The 18,251-nt window shown below is 44.3% G+C and overlaps 1 protein-coding gene across 2 annotated transcripts; it reads right to left on the bottom strand.

Moving 5' to 3' along the window:
* Window positions 1-949: 949 nt before the first annotated feature.
* Window positions 950-16,744, bottom strand: commd1 (copper metabolism (Murr1) domain containing 1). Of its 2 annotated transcripts, XR_014593074.1 has the most exons (4): window positions 16,565-16,744; window positions 15,261-15,551; window positions 13,526-13,700; window positions 950-1,052 (listed from the first exon to the last, which is right to left on the bottom strand). XR_014593074.1 is itself a non-coding variant. In XM_083905689.1 (3 exons), exons 1-3 carry the CDS (start codon window positions 16,736-16,738, stop codon window positions 13,593-13,595), a joined length of 573 nt encoding a protein of 190 aa, XP_083761815.1. In that variant the 5' UTR covers window positions 16,739-16,744; the 3' UTR covers window positions 13,454-13,592. The 2 variants fall into 2 exon arrangements, 1 of the variants encoding a protein (XP_083761815.1); XM_083905689.1 differs by lacking the exon at window positions 950-1,052 and having other exon boundaries at window positions 13,454-13,700.
* Window positions 16,745-18,251: the final 1,507 nt, after the last annotated feature.

The following is an 18,251-nucleotide window of genomic DNA, read 5'->3' as shown; positions in this document are numbered from 1 at the left end:
AACAAACTTGCAGTTTTAACGTGTTCCTGCTCATTTAAATACGACAAAACAGCAGTTTTAACGTGTTCCTGCTCATTTAAATATGACAAAACCAGCAGTTTTAACGTGTTCCTGCTCATTTAAATACGACCAAACACTCGACTCGTGACGCACTGAGCTAAACTGTGATATCTTAAAGTGAGAGTTGAGCGGTTTCATTTTTTGCGTTGCATGAGCTTCTAACGTATTCACCTCTGACTGCGCTGTAGCGCCCCCCTGTGTCAGGACTCCAGCTCTACACAGTCTAGTATGGTTTTCCTTTACGATAGCACCGCCTCCTCAATGTGGGCGGAGTTATCGGTTGAATATAATAGACTTTGACAAGTAATATTATTTAGTTATTTATTTTTTAAATTGACTCCAGATACTTGGTCGTTAAGATACTTGTACTTTTATCCCTTTAAAGGTACTTTACACACACACACACACACACACACACACACACTTACCTGTGCTCTCACCTGGAGGCTCATCAGCTTCTTCAGCGTCAACCTACAGAGAGAGAAGGTTACAGTGTGACACACACAGAGACACACAGACACACACACACACACACACACACACACACACACACACACACACACAGAGAGACAGACAGAGACACACTCACACACACGCGCACACAGAGACAAAGACACACACACACACACACACACACACACACAGACCGAGACAGACAGATACACACAGACACAGACACAGACACACAGACAGATACACAGATACACAGACAGATACACACACACACGCACACAGACACACACGCACACACACCTGTGCAGCACAGTGTTTCCATGACGACCACAGTAGGAGGAGCTTCAGCAGCATCACAGTCTTCAACACAAACACAAACTTGTTCCCGCGTCGCATTTTCTCAGTAGAACAAAGAGGAGGTGATGAGGAGGTGAAGAGCAGCTGGTAAACTGCTCACACACAGCTGTCTGTCATCAGGCTGCTGATTGGCTGCAGTGCCACTCCTGTCCAGCAGAGGTCACTGTTGCCTGCCCACATTTCTTTCTCATGGAGAAGAGAATGTGATGTTTATTAATCATTGAAATATAAGTACATACACACACACACACTCACACATATAAAAGTGTGTATTTGTACGTGTGTGTGACTGATCTATCAGACTGACGTTAGTAAACCACTCACTCTCCCACACCAAAGTCCACAGAGAAAACCAGTGATTTCAGCTCACACAGGAGCTGCTGGTCCTCTGCTGCCTCGTGTGGTCACTTTGTGTCACTGAGTTAAGTCTAAAGTAAATATTTCAAAAGCCGAATTCACTCACTCATTCAGACACTCACTCACTCACTCACATTCACTCACATTCAATCACACACATTCACTCACTCATTCAGACACTCACTCACAAATTCACTCACTCACTCATTCACTCACATTCACTCACTCACTCACTCACATTCACTCACTCACTCACTCACTCACTCACTCACTCATTCACACACTCACATTCACTCATTCACACAAAATCACTCACACTCATTCACTCACATTCACTCACTCACTCACTCATTCACACACATTCACTCACTCATTCAGACACTCACTCACACATTCACACACTCACTCATTCACTCATTCAGACACTCACTCACAAATTCACTCACTCACTCATTCAGACACTCACTCACTCACATTCACTTACTCACTCACTCAGTCACACACATTCACTCACTCACTCACATATTTACACACATTCACTCACTCACTCACTCATTCACTCACTCACACACTCACTAACTCATTCACTCACTCACACACTCACTAACTCATTCACTCATTCAGACACTCACTCACAAATTCACTCACTCACTCACTCACATTCACTCACTCACACACATTCACTCACTCATTTACACACATTCACTCACTCACTCACTCATTCACTCACTCACACACTCACTAACTCATTCACTCACTCACTCATTCACTCACTCACTCACTCATAACCCTGAACCACCAAAGTCATGTTGCTAACCTTTAGCTCCTTTAAGGGCAGAAATGATAAAGTTGGTCTGAATGAACGTGTGATGTTTTTGCTAAAAGCATTTTAGAACAAAACTTTCTTACACTTGAAAAAAACAAAACCCTGTTGATTTTGTGTGATCAGGGTGAAGTTGACACAAACATGGACAACGTTAGCAAACAAGCTAACGTAGGTGTCCTCAGATGACCTCTGACCTCTAACAGGAGGAGGCTGCGTGTCCTGTGTTGACCGTCAAAGCTCAAGGTCTCTGGTCGACAGAGTCAAACACTGAGTCTGTGCAGAAATCAGAGAATCACAGACGTCAGGACCAGCAGCAGCTCACTGTAAGTTCATCTGGAATATTTGGAATCATCAAAAAACCTAATCCCTTATGTTTCTGTTGAGCATATTTATGTTTGAGTCTAGAGTCGACCTCAGTTTGGTCGTTAGTCTGCGTTTAAAGTACTTTAAAGTCATACTTAAAAAAAAAAAAAAATGTAAGTCTCGAGTTTCAAAGTCGAGATCTTGAGTTTCAAAAAATTATGATCTTTTTTTTTTTCAATTTTTTTTTTTAATTTTGAAAAAAAAGGTGAAACTCGAGATCTTAAGAAAATATGAAATTATGAGAATTTTTTTTTTTTTTTTTACTTATGAAAAAAATAAAATCGAGATCTCGAGTTTCCTCCCAAAAAACTTTCATAATTAAAAAAAAAAATTGAAAAAAAAATTCACTTTTTTTTATAATTAAAAAAAAATTGGAAAAAAAAAGTTACTTTTTTTTTTCTTTTAATTATGAAAAAAAAAAAAAGATTTAAATCGAACTCACTCACTCAACCATAACCCTGAACTTCCACCAAAGTCATTTTGCTAACCTTTAGCTCCTTTAAAGGCAGAAATGATAAAGTTGGCCTGAATGAACGTGTGATGTTTAAACATGAACGTGTGATGTTTAAAGGCTTCTCTTTCTTCCTCACAGCAGAAATGGCAGATCACAGACGGTCGACTCTGTTCCTCCTCACCTTCCTCCTCTATCTGTGGATCGAGCCCGGAGAGTCTCAAATCTTCTGGGATCAATGCGATGACATCTGTCCGGCGGTGTATTACACCTCCACCTATGATTTGCCTTGCATTGACGCCTGTGAGACGCACGGCTACAGCTACTACTACTGCCAAACCAAGAAAGGGTGGGACTACTGCTCACCGGGAGTGGATATCGATTACAATGGCAATAAGTGTGATAGCAGTCATCCCTGTGGGAAGTACCTGAACTTGAACGTCTACAAGTGTCTGTCACCGACGTCAAGAAATCTGGTAGAGTGTGGACGAGTGGAACCAATGGCAATGCATTATAAAACCATTTATCTGAAAGAATGCATCAGTCAGTGTCAGTACTACGAGTCTGGGGGTTACTTCTGGTGCTTCACAGCTGACAGCTGGGACTACTGCTCACCCAGTCCAGACATCACCTACAAGAACGTGGCCTGTCGCTCAAATCACCCGTGTGGAACCTACGGCCAAACAACTTACAGCTGGTGCTACACGACGTACAGCAAAGACTGGGATTACTGTGGGCTCATCACCCCCGGAGAGTGCAGCTACACCGGGTCGTCGCGCAGAAAACGGCAGCCTAACATATCAAAGGTGACCTGCAACTCCAGGACCGACCAGAACACCGGGATCGTGACTTTATTCATCGTATCGCCAGGGACGGTTCCCATGGCAGATATCAGCAAGAAGCTCCGCACTGAAGCCGAAGAATTAATAAAAAATAAATTTAAAGGCCAGGGTCTGAGCGAGCAGGCCCGATCCAACTTGGTTCGCTCGGCCAACTTTCGTATCGACAACCAGGGAATGGTCAACGTGGATAATCAGCGTTATTACAACCTGCAGGTTCAGCGGAACATCCCGCGCACCTCGGGGCAAAGCACCACCGTGGCAAACATCCTGGCCCCCGTGGACGCGTCCCCCGACTACATGCGCTTGGGCTTAAGAGAGAGTCTGGCTCGCCAGGTCAAAATCGTACTGGAGGAGAAAAAAAACGAACCGGGTCCGTCCACCTCCGGCGGCAGCAAGAAGTGCTGCAAGCGACGCAATCGCTAACAACGGCTCTCGAGCTAATGTGGCCGATGATTCTCAGTCAGCGCTTGATTTAGGACGTGATTTCACACAAGTACAATCACTGTACCACCATCATATACGTCAAGTCATGTACTTTGACTCTGTGTAACTGTACTTTGCCTCTGTGTTATTGTACTCTCACTGTACTGTGATCTGCTACTCATTGACATAATTGAGTAAATAAATACACTTTGACTTCATGATGACGTTGTTATGAGACTTCTTACGTTCACTTTGCCTTAAAGCCTCTGGAAACGTTCATCCATCCATCATCTACCGCTTTATCCTCCACCAGAGGGTGCTGGGCCTATCTCCGCTGACATTGGGCGATAGGTGGGTCACACCCTGGACAGTTCGCCAGTCCATCTCAGGGCCACATATAGAGACAAACAACCATTCACTCACACTCTCACACCTACGGTCAATTTAGAGCGACCACTTCACATAATCCCCAATTCTGCATGTTTTTGGACTGTGGGAGGAAGCCGGAGAACCCGGAGAAAACCCACACAGCACATGGGGAGAACATGCAAACTCCTTGCAGAAAGGCCCTTGTTCCAAACGGGTTCCATAGTTGTTCCAAACTTTGTTCCAAAGTTGTTCCAAACCCAGGAACCCGGGTCTTCTTGCTGCAAAGGCAAGAGTGCTAACCACTACACCAACCGTGGGCCCATCCGTCTGGAAACGTTACTTATAATATTAAAAATGCTAATATTATATCACAGTTGAGTGTCTCATTAAGCATCCACAAATGTCTGAGTGAAAATAACTATTCATAACCAGAAAATTCCGCCGGCGTAATTTCGATGGTGCCGGCTGCTTCCGGCATGCCGATTTTTCGGACAAAGTCCGCGTTCAGGGAAGTTCAAAGTTTTGTGCAGATGGGACAATGTTAGACTTTACTTCCTGTTTCGGGCCTTGCACTTCCTGTTAAGGAGGTAATCCTTTTTTTTGCAGACATGTTCAGGACGGGTCCCTGGTCTCACATAATGCGTTTCGTGCACATCGGTCAATGTACGGCAAAGTTAGCGGGCACTTCCTGTTTAAAATGGCCGACTTTCTGTCCTGGGAAGGTCCCTTGTCTCACATATCGAAGGCCATCTAAACCAGGAAGTGCCCACTAACTTTGCCGTACATTGACCGATCTGCATGAAACGTTATATGCGAGACCAGAGACCCGTCGTGAACATGTCTGCAAAAGGTGATCTCACAACAGGAACTGGAACGCCCCGAAACAGGAAGTTAAATTGTAACTTTGCCTTACATTGACCGGTCTGCACGAAACATGATATGTTAGACAAGGGAACTTCCATGGACATGTTTAGGGACACGCCCTTGACCCAACAGGAAGTCGGCCATTTTAAACAGGAAGTGCCCACATATTTGCTGTACAACTTTACCAGCAAAGATCCGGCACGCGACGACACATGCAGGAAGCTGCAGGCACCATCGAAACTACTTAATGTTTTCCATATGAATTTTACCTGCTTGTTTTTAGTTTTGATTTTATATCTGATTTTATAAATGTCTCTTTTCTACGCTTTTTAATGTTATTACGTAAAGCACTTTGAATGACCCTGTCGTTGAACTATGCTATACAAATAACCTCGTCTGTGTTGACCGTCAAAGCTCAAGGTCTCTGGTCGACAGAGTCAAACACTGAGTCTGTGCAGACATCAGAGAATCACAGACGTCAGGACCAGCAGCAGCTCACTGTAAGTTCATCTGGAATATTTGGAATCATCAAAAAACCTAATCCCTTATGTTTCTGTTGAGCATATTTATGTTTGAGTCTAGAGTCGACCTCAGTTTGGTCGTCAGTCTGCGTTTAAAGTACTTTAAAGTCATACTTTTAGAGTAAAAGTACCACAAAGTGACTTTTTTTGATATAATACTACTGAAGTAAAGAGTTTATGACATTTACTGCACTGAAGTATTTCTGATATAAATCTACTGAAGTTTAAGTGAACATGTGCCCTTGAGCAAAGACACTTATGTTGCAGCGTGAGTGAGTGAATGTGAACGAGTGAGTGAGAAAACAGACTTTTTAATCTGATTCACATTCACTCACACGTTGCAACATGGGCTTAAGTGTCTTTGCTCAAGGGCACGTTACGGAGCCCCCGAAGTGACGAGAGAAAAAAAACCCGAAAAAATAAATAAGTTGAAATCTCGAGTTTCAAAAACTTATGAAAACAAAACAAAAATTGAAAAAATTGAATTTTTTGAAGAAAAAAATGATTTTTTTGAAAAAAAACATTAGAATTTTTTGGAAAAAAAATGTTTTTTTAATCTCGAGTTTCTCCAAAAAAAAATAGAAAAAAAAAAATAATTTAACCCCCAACCTTCAGGTAGAAAGACAACTCACTCACCCATTCACTCACTCATTAACTCACACTCACTCACTCACTCAACCATAACCCTGAACTTCCACCAAAGTCATTTTGCTAACCTTTAGCTCCTTTAAAGGCAGAAATGATAAAGTTGGCCTGAATGAACGTGTGATGTTTAAACATGAACGTGTGATGTTTAAAGGCTTCTCTTTCTTCCTCACAGCAGAAATGGCAGATCACAGACGGTCGACTCTGTTCCTCCTCACCTTCCTCCTCTATCTGTGGATCGAACGCGGAGAGTCTCAAATCTTCTGGGATCAATGCGATGACATCTGTCCGGCGGTGTATTACACCTCCACCTATGATTTGCCTTGCATTGACGCCTGTGAGACGCACGGCTACAGCTACTACTACTGCCAAACCAAGAAAGGGTGGGACTACTGCTCACCGGGAGTGGATATCGATTACAACGGCAATAAGTGTGATAGCAGTCATCCCTGTGGGAAGTACCTGAACTTGAACGTCTACAAGTGTCTGTCACCGACGTCAAGATATCTGGTAGAGTGTGGACGAGTGGAACCAATGGCAATGCATTATAAAACCATTTATCTGAAAGAATGCATCAGTCAGTGTCAGTACTACGAGTCTGGGGGTTACTTCTGGTGCTTCACAGCTGACAGCTGGGACTACTGCTCACCCAGTCCAGACATCACCTACAAGAACGTGGCCTGTCGCTCAAATCACCCGTGTGGAACCTACGGCCAAACAACTTACAGCTGGTGCTACACGACGTACAGCAAAGACTGGGATTACTGTGGGCTCATCACCCCCGGAGAGTGCAGCTACACCGGGTCGTCGCGCAGAAAACGGCAGCCTAACATATCAAAGGTGACCTGCAACTCCAGGACCGACCAGAACACCGGGATCGTGACTTTATTCATCGTATCGCCAGGGACGGTTCCCATGGCAGATATCAACAAGAAGCTCCGCACTGAAGCCGAAGATCTGATTAATACATTTGACGGCCAGGGTCTGAGCGAGCAGGCCCGATCCAACTTGGTTCGCTCGGCCAACTTTCGTATCGACAACCAGGGAATGGTCAACGTGGATAATCAGCGTTATTACAACCTGCAGGTTCAGCGGAATATCCCGCGCACCCCGGGGCAAAGCACCACCGTGGCAAACATCCTGGCCCCCGTGGACGCGTCCCCCGACTACATGCGCTTGGGCTTAAGAGAGAGTCTGGCTCGCCAGGTCAAAATCGTACTGGAGGAGAAAAAAAACGAACCGGGTCCGTCCACCTCCGGCGGCAGCAAGAAGTGCTGCAAGCGACGCAATCGCTAACAACGGCTCTCGAGCTAATGTGGCCGATGATTCTCAGTCAGCGCTTGATTTAGGACGTGATTTCACACAAGTACAATCACTGTACCACCATCATATACGTAAAGTCATGTACTTTGACTCTGTGTAACTGTACTTTGCCTCTGTGTTATTGTACTCTCACTGTACTGTGATCTGCTACTCATTGACATAATTGAGTAAATAAATACACTTTGACTTCATGATGACGTTGTTATGAGACTTCTTACGTTCACTTTGCCTTAAAGCCTCTGGAAACGTTCATCCATCCATCATCTACCGCTTTATCCTCCACCAGAGGGTGCTGGGCCTATCTCCGCTGACATTGGGCGATAGGTGGGTCACACCCTGGACAGTTCGCCAGTCCATCTCAGGGCCACATATAGAGACAAACGACCATTCACTCACACTCTCACACCTACGGTCAATTTAGAGCGACCACTTCACATAATCCCCAATTCTGCATGTTTTTGGACTGTGGGAGGAAGCCGGAGAACCCGGAGAAAACCCACACAGCACATGGGGAGAACATGCAAACTCCTTGCAGAAAGGCCCTTGTTCCAAACGGGTTCCATAGTTGTTCCAAACTTTGTTCCAAAGTTGTTCCAAACCCAGGAACCCGGGTCTTCTTGCTGCAAAGGCAAGAGTGCTAACCACTACACCAACCGTGGGCCCATCCGTCTGGAAACGTTACTTATAATATTAAAAATGCTAATATTATATCACAGTTGAGTGTCTCATTAAGCATCCACAAATGTCTGAGTGAAAATAACTATTCATAACCAGAAAATTCCGCCGGCGTAATTTCGATGGTGCCGGCTGCTTCCTGTTTTGGGGCCTTGCACTTCCTGTTGAGGAGGTCATCTTTTTTTTTGCAGACATGTTCAGGACGGGTCCCTGGTCTCACATAATGCGTTTCGTGCACATCGGTCAATGTACGGCAAAGTTAGCGGGCACTTCCTGTTTAAAATGGCCGACTTTCTGTCCTGGGAAGGTCCCTTGTCTCACATATCGAAGGCCATCTAAACCAGGAAGTGCCCACTAACTTTGCCGTACATTGACCGATCTGCATGAAACGTTATATGCGAGACCAGAGACCCGTCGTGAACATGTCTGCAAAAGGTGATCTCACAACAGGAACTGGAACGCCCCGAAACAGGAAGTTAAATTGTAACTTTGCCTTACATTGACCGGTCTGCACGAAACATGATATGTTAGACAAGGGAACTTCCATGGACATGTTAAGGACACGCCCTTGACCCAACAGGAAGTCGGCCATTTTAAACAGGAAGTGCCCACATATTTGCTGTACAACTTTACCAGCAAAGATCCGGCACGCGACGACACATGCAGGAAGCTGCAGGCACCATCGAAACTACTTAATGTTTTCCATATGAATTTTACCTGCTTGTTTTTAGTTTTGATTTTATATCTGATTTTATAAATGTCTCTTTTCTACGCTTTTTAATGTTATTACGTAAAGCACTTTGAATGACCCTGTCGTTGAACTATGCTATACAAATATCCTCGTCTGTGTTGACCGTCAAAGCTCAAGGTCTCTGGTCGACAGAGTCAAACACTGAGTCTGTGCAGACATCAGAGAATCACAGACGTCAGGACCAGCAGCAGCTCACTGTAAGTTCATCTGGAATATTTGGAATCATCAAAAAACCTAATCCCTTATGTTTCTGTTGAGCATATTTATGTTTGAGTCTAGAGTCGACCTCAGTTTGGTCGTCAGTCTGCGTTTAAAGTACTTTAAAGTCATACTTTTAGAGTAAAAGTACCACAAAGTGACTTTTTTTGATATAATACTACTGAAGTAAAGAGTTTATGACATTTACTGCACTGAAGTATTTCTGATATAAATCTACTGAAGTTTAAGTGAACATGTGCCCTTGAGCAAAGACACTTATGTTGCAGCGTGAGTGAGTGAATGTGAACGAGTGAGTGAGAAAACAGACTTTTTAATCTGATTCACATTCACTCACACGTTGCAACATGGGCTTAAGTGTCTTTGCTCAAGGGCACATGTTACGGAGCCCCCGAAGTGACGAGAGAAAAAAAACCCGAAAAAATAAATAAGTTGAAATCTCGAGTTTCAAAAACTTATGAAAACAAAAAGAAATTGAAAAAATTGAATTTTTTGAAGAAAAAAAATGAATTTTTTGAAGAAAAAAAAAGATTTTTTTGAAGAAAAAAAATGATTTTTTTGAAGAAAAAAAATGATTTTTTTGAAGAAAAAAAATGATTTTTTTGAAAAAAAACAAGAATTTTTTGGAAATTTTTTTTTTTTTAATCTCGAGTTTCTCCAAAAAAAATCGAAAAAAAAAAATCATTTAACCCCCAACCTTCAGGTAGAAAGACAACTCACTCTCTCATTCACTCACTAATTCACACGCTCACTCAGACATTCACTCTCTCACCCATTCACTCACTCATTAACTCACACTCACTCACTCACTCACTCAACCATAACCCTGAACTTCCACCAAAGTCATTTTGCTAACCTTTAGCTCCTTTAAAGGCAGAAATGATAAAGTTGGCCTGAATGAACGTGTGATGTTTAAACATGAACGTGTGATGTTTAAAGGCTTCTCTTTCTTCCTCACAGCAGAAATGGCAGATCACAGACGGTCGACTCTGTTCCTCCTCACCTTCCTCCTCTATCTGAGCATTGAGCCCGGAGAGTCTCAAATCTGTCCGGCGGTGTATTACAGCGCCACCTACGATTTGCCTTGCATTGACAGCTGTGAGACGCACGGCTACAGCTACTACTACTGCCACACCAAGGAAGGGTGGGACTACTGCTCACCGGGAGTGGATATCGATTACCAGGGCAATGAGTGTCTCGGCGGTTCCCCCTGTACGAAATTCCAATACACCCACATGTGTGTTACACGGGTCGGTATCCCGCAAATGTGTGGACGAGTGGAACCAATGGCAATGCATCACAAAACCATTTATCTGAAAGAATGCATCAGTCAGTGTCAGTACTACGAGTCTGGGGATTACTTCTGGTGCTACACAGCCGACAGCTGGTACTACTGCTCGCCCCGTCCAGACATCACCTACATGAACGTTCCCTGTCGCTCAGATCACCAGTGTGGAACCTACGGCTACGACTACGGCTGGTGCTACACGACGTACAACAACAACTGGGATTACTGCGGGCCCAGCACTCCGGGAGAGTGCAGCTACACCGGGTCGTCGCGCAGAAAGCGGCAGCCTGGCGCGTCAAAATCAAACGTGATCTGCACCCGGGAAGACCAGAACACCCATGTCGTGACCGAATTCATCGAATCACCGGGATCGGTTGCCATGGCAAACATCAACAGGAGGCTCCAAGCTGAAGCCCAAGACCTGATTAATCGATTTGACGGCCAGGGCCTGAGCGAGCAGAGCCGATCCGAGTTGGTTACCTCGCCCAACTTTCGCATCGACAACCAGGGAATGGTCAACCTGGATAATCAGCGCTATTACAACCTGCAAGTTCAGATAAACGGCCCGCGTGGGGGACGAGCCACCACCGTATCAAACATCCTGGCCCCCGCGGACGCGCCCGCCGACTACATGCGCTTAGGCTTAAGCGAGAGTCTGGTGCGCGGGATCAAAGTCGTACTGGAGGTGAGGGACGAATCGGGTCCGTCCACCTCCGGCTTCGGCGGCAGAAAGAAGGGCTGCAATCGACGCAAACACTAACAGCGGCTCTCGAGCTAATGTGGCCGATGATTCTCGGTCAGCGCTTGATTTAAGTACAATCACTGTACCAACATCGTATACGTCACGTCATGTACTTTGACTCTGTGTAACTGTACTTTGACTCTGTGTAACTGTACTTTGACTCAGTGTAACTGTACTCTTACTGTACTGTGATCTGTTACTCATTGACATAATTGAGTAAATAAATATACGTTGACTTCACGATGACGTCGTAATGAGACTTCTTACGTTCACTTAGCCTTAAAGCCTCTGGAAACGTGACTTGTTATATTAAAAATGCTTATATTATATCAAAGTCGAGTGTCTCATTAAGCATCCACAAAAGTCTGAGTGAAAATAACTATTCATAACTATTAAAAAACCTGGTTTGAAAACGGCTAATTTTGCCGTTTAGACTGGTTCAGACCACTGGTCAGGACAGTGTGGGCGTGGCAGATATCACTCTGATTGACAGCTCCTTGGTTTTGAGCAACGTAGAGCAACAACAACACAGTAATGGCGACTGTAAACACAATCCAGCCGTATATATGTTTGAGCCCTCTGATGATTCGGAGGATGGGGGAGGAGGGGGATTCAACTCGGCAGGTCAAGGTCGGTCCGGAAGGATCCCCTCGTGGGACCTCGCCCCCCCGGCAGTCAGCTGGCCCCGGCAACAAAACCGTTCAGTTCCCGAGAGAAGGCGCAGCGAGCAAAGATGTCCGCGGCCCCGGATAGCGGCGCGAGGTAAGGCGGGGGTTCGCTGTTAAGCAAACGGCCGGAGCCGACTGCCACCTTCGCCCCGAGCCTTTCCAAGCCGATGAGAGCCGGTCGCGGCGTACCACCAGCGGAGGAAATGCGCCCGGCGGGGGGCCCGGCGGGGGGCCCGGCCGGCTGACGGCCAGGGCGAAGGTGGCCGGCTTTCACTAAGGGGGTTTGCACACCTAATAGTCTCCGCTAGATTCCGTACTATTGGGGACTCATTGGGTTCAATTTTTCACCCAAACTTTAGTAAAACGAACCGAACCTTTCGAATAGCACATTCCCCTCCTTGCCTGAGGCGGCGCTGCGTCAAGAACAGCAAAAAAAACTAGGGTTCAAACAAACTAAGGAGCTGGTTGTGTGAACGCACCCCAAGTTCATGGTCCGCTTTGATCGGGTCGAGCCACGCGAGTCAGTCCTCTCCATGTCAACCGGTCTTTGGTGTCCTCAGGCCTCGGATTCAGTCACTTCTCAAAGTTCCTCAAGTCTCCTTCAGTCTGGCACATTCGTGTCCACCTTCGGTCTTGTTTTGCGAAACATGCGCTACATGATCTGGGCAACTTCGCCCCAACATCTGAGCCCTTCCTTGCGCTCCACCCCCCCCCCCGACATCTTCGCTTCTAGCCTTGTCCGGTGGCGTTAGCTCGTAGCAGCTTCCATGTCTCTGACGCACAGAGCTGTAGCCTCCAAAGCCGTTCGCCACTCTTCGAGGTGTCGGAGGCGGCTAGGTCGTCCACGAACAACATCGCCCGCAGGACTCCGAGCACCGCTACGAAGATGAAGGCGGCAAAGGCAGGAGCCTTGGTGGACGCCTATCTCGACTTCAAACGCCTCGGTCAGACTACCCACGCACGGTAATCCCTCCATTTCTGATAGACTCCGCCCACTCTTTTGACTTTACTTACTGTAACGACATCAATAAAAACTCCGACAACGGTTTTCTCTGCTTCTTTTTGGCCAACTCTGATAACGATGAACGTCTAAAATAACGTCATCACTGCCCCGACCTTAGCTGGGAGTGTGTGTGTGTGTGTGTGTGTGTGTTGCGAGGCTGGTTTTCCACTAACAGACAGTAGGGGGCAGTGGAGACAATCTCAGAACTCATTGGGGTTAAAAATCCTGCATCGTTCTGCTTTAATTGCATCAAACCACTTTCTAATGAGATCCCCGACACACCCGCATATCGCGAACTGTCCCTTTAACAGTTCACACCAAACAAAACCTTTTGGTCCGGATCAGACGCCGAGTCGTGAAATGTACGTGTTTTTCCGAGTCGGCGATCCCCCCCCTCAGCTCTGCTGGATGACCCGCTCCATGCTCTCCTGGATGTCGGCCATCTTCTTCAGCACCTGGTTGACTCGGGCTTCGTCAAACTCCAGACACACAAACTCCGAGTCCTGAGGGAGGAAGCGGCGCAGAGAGAGAGAGAGAGAGAGAGAGAGAGAGAGAGAGAGAGAGAGAGACCACGCGTTAGCGTTCGTCCAGATTCACAAAACTTCATTCCAGCCGCATCCTGAGATTCATCAGCCGTTGGAGCTAAAACAAAGATTTAGTCTTTTTTTACCTTAAGTCTACAGTCGGTCATCGTTGGCTTTGACTCTTGTGTCGGACGTCGAGCTTTTGACTCTTCAGTGACGACACGCTCTGACCAATCAGAGGGATTTAGAACTTTACGTAGATCTTGGAATTATAAGTAGATTTGAGTAGATTTTGTAACTTAAGTAGATTTTGTAAATTAAGTAGATTTTGTAACTTAAGTATTTTTTGTAACTTAAGTAGTTTTTGTAACTTAAGTAGTTTTGAGTAGATTTTGTAACTTAAGTAGTTTTTGTAACTTAAGTAGATTTGAGTAGTTTTTGTAACTTAAGTAGATTTTGTAACTTAAGTAGATTTGAGTAGATTTTGTAACTTAAGTATTTTTTGTAACTTAAGTAGATTTGAGTAGATTTTGTAACTTAAGTAGTTTTTGTAACTTAAGTAGATTTTGTAACTTAAGTAGATTTTGTAACTGAAGTAGATTTTGTAACTGAAGTAGTTTTTGTAACTTAAGTAGTTTTGAGTAGATTTTGTAACTTAAGTAGATTTGAGTAGTTTTTGTAATTTAAGTAGATTTTGTAACTTAAAGTAGATTTTAAATCTTTAAGTAGATTTTAGAACTTTAAGTAGATTTTAGAGCTTTAAGTAGATTTTAGAGCTTTAAGTAGATTTTAAATCTTTAAGTAGATTTTAGAGCTTTAAGTAGATTTTAGATCTAAGTAGATTTTAGAACTTTAAGTAGATTTTAGAACTTTAAGTAGATTTTAGATCTAAGTAGATTTTAGAACTTTAAGTAGATTTTAGAGCTTTAAGTAGATTTTAGAGCTTTAAGTAGATTTTAAATCTTTAAGTAGATTTTAGAGCTTTAAGTAGATTTTAGATCTAAGTAGATTTTAGAACTTTAAGTAGATTTTAAATCTTTAAGTAGATTTTAGAGCTTTAAGTAGATTTTAGATCTAAGTAGATTTTAGAACTTTAAGTAGATTTTAGAGCTTTAAGTAGATTTTAGAACTTTAAGTAGATTTTAGAACTTTAAGTAGTATTTTTCAGTCTTTTTAACTTTAATCTACAGTTGGTCATTGTTGGCTTCGATTATTGCTCGTGACTCTTCAGTGACGTCACAGTCTGTTGACGTCACATCGGCTCAGCTCGCTTAGAACCTCGTCAGAGCAGGAACTGAACAAAACAGAGACCAAGTACTAACGCTAAAGGAAAAGCAAACAAAAACAATCCGAGCCGAGCCGAGCCGCGCTAGAACAGCATGACGGGAAAAGCACAGAAATACACACGACCAGGAGAAGGGACAGGATGGTCATATGTACTCCCAAACTGTAGGGGGAGCTCCATGGAGGGAAAAAAACTGATCATTTAAGAAGAACAAAAAACCAAACGGATTTTCGTTGGCCTGAGCGAGGTCTTACCTGTCCAGTCCGGCCCACTTCCAGCTCCACCAGGGCGACCGGGCCGCTGTGGGCGGCGACACCCTGGCTGTCTGCGGCCTGCAGGTCCACCCTCCAGGAAACGCCCCTGAGCGCAGGCTCCCAGCGGCTCTGGACGAGCACGCTCTCCCGCACGCGCACACGCTGGCTCTTCCAGAAGCGAGAGAGGGCGGCGGCCTGTTCGCCGCTCACCCCGCCGCTGCCCTGCTTCCTGGTCTGAGCGGTCAGGAAGGCCTCCAGCTGGGCGTGGTCCATGTCTGCAGAGGCCATGGACTGGAAGAGGAAGAGGAAGTGATGTCATTGTTTGTGTTCATTCATATTCACGATTGGCTTTTGTCAAGGCTGTGTATTAAAATACACCATTGTACAAACAAGTGTTAAACTCATGCATAAATGCACTTTACGTCATTTATATTACGTCTGAGTGTCAGTCTGGGCTTTTACATTGGAATTGATCATTTTTACTACTCCCCTCAAGGTGGCGTTGTTTTACTCGCCATGTCAACACCAAAGTTATTATAGCTAACGAAAACTGAAATTGGAAAAACATTTTCGTTAGCTGAAATATAAAAAGTAGAGTTTAAAGAACTAGCTGAAACTGAATTGCGTGTTTATAAAACAAACTAAAATTGTCGTGAAAATGTGCTTAGTTTTCGTCTTTGCGAATTAACATTTAACCATGTTATAAAAATAACGTACATAGCGTAGTGAACGGATGTTTTTTTTCATACACATCAGTGAATCTTGTGTAGCACCACTTCCTTTCAAACAGGCCTTCAAAATAAGAGCCAGTGACTTCGTCTTTTTAACGTTCACTGCATCAGTTAATTATATACTATAAAATAATATATGTATCTTATGTCAAAAAAGACAAAAATGGACCATGGAGCATTTGGTACGCTCCATTTCCGTCATTTGTAAACTGGTTTCACGTTTTGTCATAACAGTTTGAACTTGAAAGGTTTCCAGGCCACCGTATTACATGACGCTGTGTTAGTACACACATCTGCTTGATTTCTTTCACTGATTCTAGAACAATCTGATGCTAACATCACTCTATGTGCCTTAAAGACGATCGATCGAAACTATCACAGAGCAGAAGCACATCAAAAACACGTACTTAGACGGAATAGTTTTCTATTCATGCAAAAATGTAAACATTTGGACCCTTTTTTGTGGTTTTTATCCAGGAAAAACCCGCGTCTCCGTCGCTAGCTTCTGAATGTTTACGTTCTGCTCTTGCCCGGACCAATATGGCGGCGGCGGCGGCGGCGTCCGTCGCTCACCCTGAGGAGGCCCTTCATCTTGTCGTGCAGCGCCGCGAACTCGCCCGGCGGCAGCTCGGGGAACAGCTCGGCCTTCAGCAGCTGCTGCGTCACGTCGCTCCTGCGGTAAAAGACGCTTTGAGCGATTCCGTTCAACAACGCGCTCAGACGCTTCGCTGCCTCCGCGTCCGCCATGTTCGCCCCGTCAGAGCGGTCACGTGAGGCGGGGGGTCGGCGAGGCCGGAAGGAGCGCGTCACATGACTTCCGGCTGCGCACGGCACCCTGGGAGCTCGAGTAAAAGAAGTAAAATGGCTTTGGTAGAGGTTAAAGTCACTTTTTTTAATTAAAAATTACTTAGTTAAAGTATAAAGTTTATGATATTTACTGTAATTAAGTACCAAACATTATCTTAGCCATCATAATTATGGTGTTCTCAGGGTTAAAGGTCGACATTACCAGAAGTTTTTTTGCATTTTGTCATTTTTACAATATAACATAACGATAAATAACAATAAATATAAAAATAAATATAACAATAAATATACAAATTTTAGCAAAAGTCAGAGTCTTATGTTAAATGTAATAACAAAGTTATCACCCTCAGAAAAAGGTCACCACCCCTTTTATTGTTGTTGTTGTTCAATCTGGGCTTTTACCTTGGAATTGATATATATATATACACATATATATAAACACATCTATATATATATATACATATATATATATACATATAAGTATATATGTATATATATATACTTATATATATACATATATCAATTCCAAGGTAAAAGCCCAGATTGAATTTTTTACGACTCTCTCCACCAGGTGGCGTTGTTTTTGGCCCTGTTCAGCACATGGAGAGGAAACAAAACATGCCACTTCCACTAGATGGCACTGTCACAAGTGTTGCTGAGAGACTGAGAGACGAGACAAACACTCTTCCTTCTTTAAATGATGCTGAAACTTTTTTTAATAGGTTTTAATTTTCAGAGAAATAAGACATTCGTTCTACAACCGTAGTTTAACAACAAGAGGCCACGCGCGCGATGGAACTTCCGCCTAGCGATCGTGGGTTTTCCGTTACGCTGGGTCGCGTTGTCGTGTTGCGATTTCCCGGAGACGCTAGTGAAGTGCCAAATGCCACGTCGTAGCGTCAATGTTATTCGTAGTAATTAGCGGATTTCGGATACAAGAGAGACGGTTATCGTTTCAAAAAGTCAGAACGCGAGCCCGACATTGTCGCGTTCCCCCATTGTACAAATTCGTCTTGGTACAATCCATTCAGCGCACACATCAACCATAACGTTTATCGTACTATTGCACCGAGACGAATTTGCACAAATGGGTAAACGACAATGTGGGGTTGACTTTTTAATACGATAACAGTCTCTCTTGTATCCGAACTCCGCACATTAGCATTAGCACTTCACTAGCGTCTCCGGGAAATCACAACGACAACACCACCTGCTGGAAGCCACGGTCGCTAATCCATCTATTCATCCACCCATTCATCATCCACCAATTCATCATCCACCCATTCATCCATCCAACCACCATCCATTTATCCATCCACCAAATCCATCATCCATTCACCCATCCATCCATCTACCCATTCATCCATCCTCCCATTCATCATCCACCCATTCATCCATCCTCCCACCACCCATTCATCCATCCACCAAAATCCATCATCCATTCATCCATCTA

Source organism: Microchirus variegatus, assembly GCF_963457635.1.
Source record: "Microchirus variegatus genome assembly, chromosome: 19".
NCBI lineage: Eukaryota > Metazoa > Chordata > Actinopteri > Pleuronectiformes > Soleidae > Microchirus > Microchirus variegatus.
This window is presented reverse-complemented; position numbering and strand designations above follow the sequence as displayed.